The sequence below is a fragment of the Rhinoderma darwinii genome, chromosome 3 (genome assembly GCF_050947455.1).
Source record: "Rhinoderma darwinii isolate aRhiDar2 chromosome 3, aRhiDar2.hap1, whole genome shotgun sequence".
Lineage (NCBI taxonomy): Eukaryota > Metazoa > Chordata > Amphibia > Anura > Rhinodermatidae > Rhinoderma > Rhinoderma darwinii.
The window spans coordinates 159,417,658-159,424,504 of NC_134689.1; the positions used below are offsets into that span (position 1 = coordinate 159,417,658).

Sequence of the window (6,847 nt, forward strand, 5' to 3'; positions counted from 1 at the left end):
AACGGTGTCCAAAAAAAACGCAAAAAACAACGGCAAAATTCTCTCTTTTCTCCCATTCCCCTCATAAAAAATAAAATAAAAGTTAATCTATAAGTCCTATGTACCCCAAAATAATACTAATGAAAACTACACATTGGCCCGCAAAAATCAAGCCCACATACGGCCACATCGACGGAAAAATAAAAACGTTACGGCTCTTGGAACGCGGCGATGGAAAAACAAGTAATTTTTTTCTAAAAGGGTTTTTATTGTGCAAACGTAGGAAAACATATAAAACCTTTACATATTTGGTATCCCCGTAATCGTGCCGACCCATAGAATAAAGTTAACATGTTATTTACGCTGCATAGTAAACGGCGTAAATTTATAACGTGAAAATGAATGCTGGAATAGATGCTTATTTTCAATTCTCTCCTAAAATAAAGTTAATAAAAGTTAATCAATATATTGTAAGCATCTAAAAATAGTACAATTACAAAATACAACTCGACCCGCAAAAATCAAGCCCTTATACGGCTATATAGACGAAATACAAAAACAGTTACGACTCTTGGAATGCGACCGTGAAAAAACAAAAAATAATCCTTGGTCATTAACGTGCAAAATGGCCCGGTCATTAAGGGGTTAACCTATAAAACCTATTACAACTTCTTATTGATAATATACATCTACGGAAACAAAATTATTGTCCTGTCTAAAACCAATTGAATACTGGAAAATTTCCTCCGCAGATGATCACACATATGGGAAATCAGAACATCATTTTCTATGTTTGTGATACAGATGTTTTCTCACAGTGAGTGTAGAGTAAAGTTATCATTCTTAAAGCTGTAGTGCAAAAACTGGCTAAAATAGACTCATCTACTTAGAAAATGTTACTAATTCTGGAACATGTATTTCATGTGATTTGTTTGTTCTCATTTCCTCCAGCGCTATTCTAAAAGGTGTGTTTGGTTTTTTTTTTTTCAGCATGCCTTGTCTGACAAATCTACTGTGAAAACGTTTGATCCAAAGACAACTTGCTTGCAAGAATGTATTATCACTACCTTTCAGGATTTGTACTTTGTGTCAGAAAGCTTTGATGAAGCCAAGGAAAAGATGAGGTACGTTCGGTTAATAGGAAATAAAAAAGAAAAGAAAAAAAGAAACTTTAGAAAGCATTTCATAACTACTGAAATGATTCTAAATCATTTTTACTCTGTCTTTTAATCCTTTAGAGAGTTTGCAAAGTCGATCAACCGTCCCTTCTCAGTTTACTTCAATCCTTACACCCAGAGTATTGAAATCCTTAAGGACACCCGGAGTATTGAAAATGTTGTGCAAGACTTGCGGAGCGACCTGAACACGGTCTGTGATGCTTTAGCAAAAATGAATAAATATTTGGGGATATGAATGGTAGAGAGATAAAATGTGATATTCTGTAGGCAGATAAAGATGTCTTCACTGTCTTTCAGCTTAAAGTGGACCTGTCACTAGGCCATGTAACTTGAACTGGTTTACTGACCTGAATAGCGCTGTCTCCCTGATTCCAGCGCTGGGTTTTTTTTCTCCTGGATTCCTCCATTCCAGAGATATGACCCACTGTTGTGTTGGCTCTTTCAATGCAAATTTGTTGCAGTTAGCCAAAAGGGCATGAACTACCCTCAAGCTGACTCGCGCTGATTTGTCAGCATCAGAGGCAGGGAAGCGAGCTCCACCCTGTTGGCTAACTATAGCAAATTAGCATATAGGGAGCCAACAAAACAGTGGGCTGTATCTCTGGAACGTGGGAAAGGGGGTCCAGGGAAAAAAAAGGAACATTGTGCTGGAATCAGGGAAACAGCGCTGTTCAGGTTAGTTAACCAGATCATCTTATATGACCTAGTGACAGGTCCTCTTTAAATACATGGACATAATTTCTATAGTGAGTAATGATCTCTCGCTCTTTTCTTAGTGGTAATAAAGAAAGAAGGTATTTTTTTATTCTATTTAAAGTACTTATAGTACACTTACACCCAAAACCTATAAACTAAGGTAAGACTAGAGCGAATCAGAATACCCCTCCTCTTCAAGTCATGCGCGCAAAGATCCAGGAAGCAGAAATCTGGACTGCTGTAGGCTGCTATAGGTCCCTTGCTGAAATAGCTGACCCTGTGCTTGTCTGCTTTTGTGAAGGTAAAAAAAAAAAAGTCAGTGCTGTATTATTTCATTATAATGGCTCCACAGGACTATCACGTTAGCGTTAAACTTTTATTTAACCCATAGAGACTCTATTTTTGTCAATCATGTAACCAAAGTAACTGGTGAAAACCTGCCTTCCTTTATATCAGTAACACATGCAAAAGGGCTGCATAAGCAGCTCCCCAATGTGAGGACTAGCATGTAGCAACCAACGTCTCTGCTTTCTGTACCCCTGTATGACTAAGCGCAGTTGAAGAAGAAATAGATTTTCAGGTTTGACTGGAGGTGTACTTTAACAATCTAGAACTTGAAATATAATGTTAAGTTTGAGTGGATTTTGCAAATTAGAAAAAAATGATACAGTATTTATTCTAATCACATCCTCAAACAATGTGGGCATGGCTAAATTTGGACAATAAAATCCCCATGGATATGCAGACTACCACACCGTCAAATTCCCACCCTTTAAGTCAACATTGTCTGACTCCTGTTAATGATATCAATAAAATTCTCTCATTTGCCAAATATCTCACTGTTGTGCCCATAAGCCTCACAAGTAGCCCAGTCCTTCTGAAGATTGTTTCAGAGCAGGTATTGGAATATAATTATCACAACTTTTGTCTCATTTTATCTAGGATGCCATTTAAAAAAATCTGAAATCAGCATCTCATTAATTTCTCCAGTCACGCCAGCCCATCTCGGCAAATGCCCAAATTGTCAGCCTAAGACCTCAAGGTGTGTCATGTGCAAAATGTATTAGAAAAAAACCCAAAAACAAATTATATTACCCTGAGATGCAATATTACGTTTATGGACCTTCACTACATTTATAGTTGGGACTTTAACACTTTGCTCTTTTAAGAGTCTTGATTTCCTTAAATCTTAAGCTTTGAACTTAAGAAGAATTCGTTTAGGGAAGACTTTTATTTTACCTAATATTATCCACTGAAAACTGTCATTTCAATTTTGGGTGGAATTACCTGCTAATATGCACAGTATATCCATACTAAATATGCACAGTATATCCATACTATGAATTAACTATGTTTCCCTCCTCATGGCGCTGTGGCAAGCCTATTGATAAAGTCTAAGCACTTTAATACGCTTACCTTCTGTGTAACGTTTTTTTAACATCATTATTTAGTTCAGCAGTAAAAATCAAAGCTGTACTTCTAGTCTTATCCATCTCTCTCAATCAGGCTGTGAGTGAAAGCAGCTGGAAAAGCAATTTAAATAAAAATGCTTAGCCGTATTTCTATTTGCCATAACATTAGCAAAGATGTCTCTGCATTGAAGCTAATATTGGGAGTCCAAACAAAAAACACTTGTTTTCCAGCTTGAAACCTCATGAAATACAAACGCAATATAGTTCTCTAATTGCTTAAATAAGTAAGTCAATGTGAAGTGCTGATCTAGTTGTTCGATATCTGTACAGATAGAAGTGATTAGCCTTGTCCTGACAGTGTCAAATCCCACAAAACTAAGTGAAGTATTTAAAAGTTTGCTTTATTCCGTCTACAATAAGACAGATTGTTTCATTTAAAATATTAAAGGGAAACAACCTACAGTCTTGTGCTTCTTAGTGTAATTCATCCAAGAATATATCTTATATTGTTAGATATTGTTACCCTTACATATTCTTCAATCCATCTTCGTTGTGTTTTGAATGTCTTGAAAAGAAACCAAAGGAAACCAAAGGAAAATTATGACATTAATAATCTTAATTCCCACATCCCCTTACCTACTTACCAACATTGTAAACTAACTGAAGAAAGAAAGATAAATAAATAAATAGGTATACTTTCGGTTGTAAAATGAAATTTACTATTTGCATTAAGCAAGCCCGTCAGTTTATTATAGATCTTCCCCTCTTTGTCAGCTGGTTTCTGTCTTATTTGCTGCTATACGAATTATGTGAATCATTAGTTTGTAGGTTATATTTTGGAACAGAGTTCAGAGACTTTCACGGGTCCATACACATTAGCCTTTGCTAATATTGCACCCTATGTTTTCTGTACAATTTGTGTGAAATAAAAAAAATTAAAACATTTCAGGCATTGATAGATCAATGTAAGGCCACAGAGCCATGTGCACACAGCCGATATGGTGTCACACAGACTTCCTACGCCTCCAAATGACACTATAATGTGGAGGCAATGTATTTAAGGAACAATAAAGGCCCTTTTACATGGGCCAATGATTTGGAAAACGAGCGTTCATAAGAACGCTTATTTGCGATCATTGCCCTGTGTAGGCAGGGCAACGATCAGCAAATGAACAAGCACACGCTCGTTCATCGGCTGATCTGCTCTTTATGCAGCAATAAATATTATTGCCCGAGTGAAAAGAGTATATCTGGACCGGCCACCTAACCACCAATGGCTACACTTGCTAATGTATTAAATGAGGACATGCTACATAGTATATAAATTATAATATAGATTTATTTGTAAAGCGAGAGAGCTCTGTTTCACGTGTTTATATTATTAAACTGTTGAAGGAAGTCGTTGCACAACAATTCACTCAGCAAATTAGTGGGCTTTGAATCCAGAGATGTTAGGGTCTGGTTATAAATATTCCCACTATAACAATTATAGCCTGTGTAAAACCACTGAAAACATATTGTGATATGACAATGGATTATACCAAGTGACAAACTCAGCCTTGCTTCATCTGTAATTCTACACCATACACCACAAAGAGACCCAAGTAATCTCAGAGGCTTACATGCTAAGTGTTGTAGAAAATAAATGTTGTCGCTATTTACTCTACTTTATCTTAGAAGAGTATACCATAATAACAACAGTATTAGTCAAATTAAAGTATTAGTACTTCATATTTGTGCAGATTCTCTCTTCAGGTTTTAATGTGCCTTTTAATAAAGTCATGGATTAATATTTTGACATTTTTCTTGTGTATTGTACTGTTATAAAATACTATATTGGCCATAAATAAATAAACTGTCATCATCTCAAGCCAAAGATTATTAAATAGTGTTGCCAATTTCCAAAATCGTGTTCCGTGTACGTTATAAATTATTCAACATTTCATTTAATTTCCAAACTGATGTATTATTGAAAGTAATAAATATTGACTTAAAGTTTACATCTTGATTCTGTGCTATGGTTGCAGACCTCTGAATTCAGGACGTCAAGATCTTCTTTACAAAAAAAAACAAAAAACACTCACTCCCTCTGAGATCTGTACCTGCCATCTCCAGAGACAAAATACAAGAGAGATCGCTTCTAACACACAATGGGTTCCATTGGTAAAAGTTAAAACTTGCCAACAGATTTCTGTCATCAAAAGATGATTTACCGGATGTCTGCCAAACACACAAAAATGGTGCGCAAATTTATGAGAGTAGTCAGAATATTATTTACTATAACAAGGTCTTTGTTTTGGAGCATGTTCACTGAAAACTGAAATGCCACACAAATTTTGGTAAATAAATTAAATGTCAATTCCATAGTATACACCTGTACTGACTTGGTGTAGGCTTGAAACAAATTTGACCTAAACACTAAGCTGAAATTCTTTTAACATGATGTAGGCATTCAAAGATGACAATGGCAGCCAAGTGCTTTATAAATATTTAGTACATGCTTTCGCTATTTTCTAATCCATGTATGTGACAACGTAATTTTTTTTTTGCCACAAACTGGTAATTCATCTCTATTTGAAATGCAAGTGTGGAAGCATCAGGAAATCTTTGGATAGTAAGTAGAAGAGTAAAAATTAGCTTTTAGTTGCAAAATTGAAACTGCAACAGGCTTTTAAAAGTGACAGTAAAATAAGCATTTAGGCTGGATTATCATTTCACTTATATACTATTTAGCCATAATGTTAAAACCTCCTGCCTAATATTGTATAGGGCCTCCTAATGCCACAAAAGCAGCTCTGACCTGTCAAGGCATGGACTCCACAAGACCTCTGAAGGTGTCCAGTTGCATCTGGCACCTATACGTTAGCATAGAAACTGTGAGGTGGTGCCTCCATGGATCAGACTTGTTTCTTCTAGGACATTCCACAAATGCTCCATTGGATTGAGATCTGGGGAATTTGGAGCCCAAGTCAACACCTTGAATTCATTGTCATGATCCTCAAACCATTCCTGAACAATTTTTACATTGTGGCAGGGTGCATTATCCTGCCGAAAGTGGCCACTACCATTAGGGAATACCTTTGCCATGAAGCAATGTACGTGGTCTGCAACAATGTTTAGGTAGGTTATACGTGTCAAAGTAACATCCACAAGAATGCAAGGACACAAGATTTCCAAGCAGAACATTGTTCAGGGCATCACACTGCCACCACCAGCTTGCCTACTTCTCATAGTGCATCGTGGTGCCATTTTCTTCCCCAGGTAATCGACGCACATAATAGAAACAGGGAGAGAACCTCCAGCTCACCGGTCTGCGTCTCCTGGTAGCGTCAATCGGATCCCCGCGACGGCCCGCGGTGTAGGACAGCAATGTGGAGAAAGAATGATCCAGCGCTGGTGGTGGTTTAAAAGGGAGATGAGAGTCCCATGTTTATTAGAAAAATACTAAAATCGAAAGGGAGACGCAGTCCCAAGATGCAAGTAGTCAGGATTTGAACCTGAGCCTACGCGTTTCGAACGCGATCTGCGTTCTTAGTCATGGCAAGTAAGGTAATAACCGTGTGTCTGAGGTTTCTATATATG

The 6,847-nt window shown here is 36.9% G+C and overlaps 1 protein-coding gene across 1 annotated transcript in view; it reads left to right on the forward strand.

The window, feature by feature from the left end:
- Window positions 1-5,219, forward strand: part of LOC142750393 (tryptophan 5-hydroxylase 2-like) — a gene marked incomplete at its 5' end in the record, with an annotated part of 28,779 nt that extends 23,560 nt beyond the window's left edge. Inside the window, 2 exons of the mRNA XM_075859397.1 lie at window positions 970-1,103; window positions 1,218-5,219. Of these exons, the coding sequence (XP_075715512.1) occupies window positions 970-1,103; window positions 1,218-1,392 (309 nt within the window). The remainder of the gene's footprint in view (window positions 1-969; window positions 1,104-1,217) is intronic.
- Window positions 5,220-6,847: the final 1,628 nt, after the last annotated feature.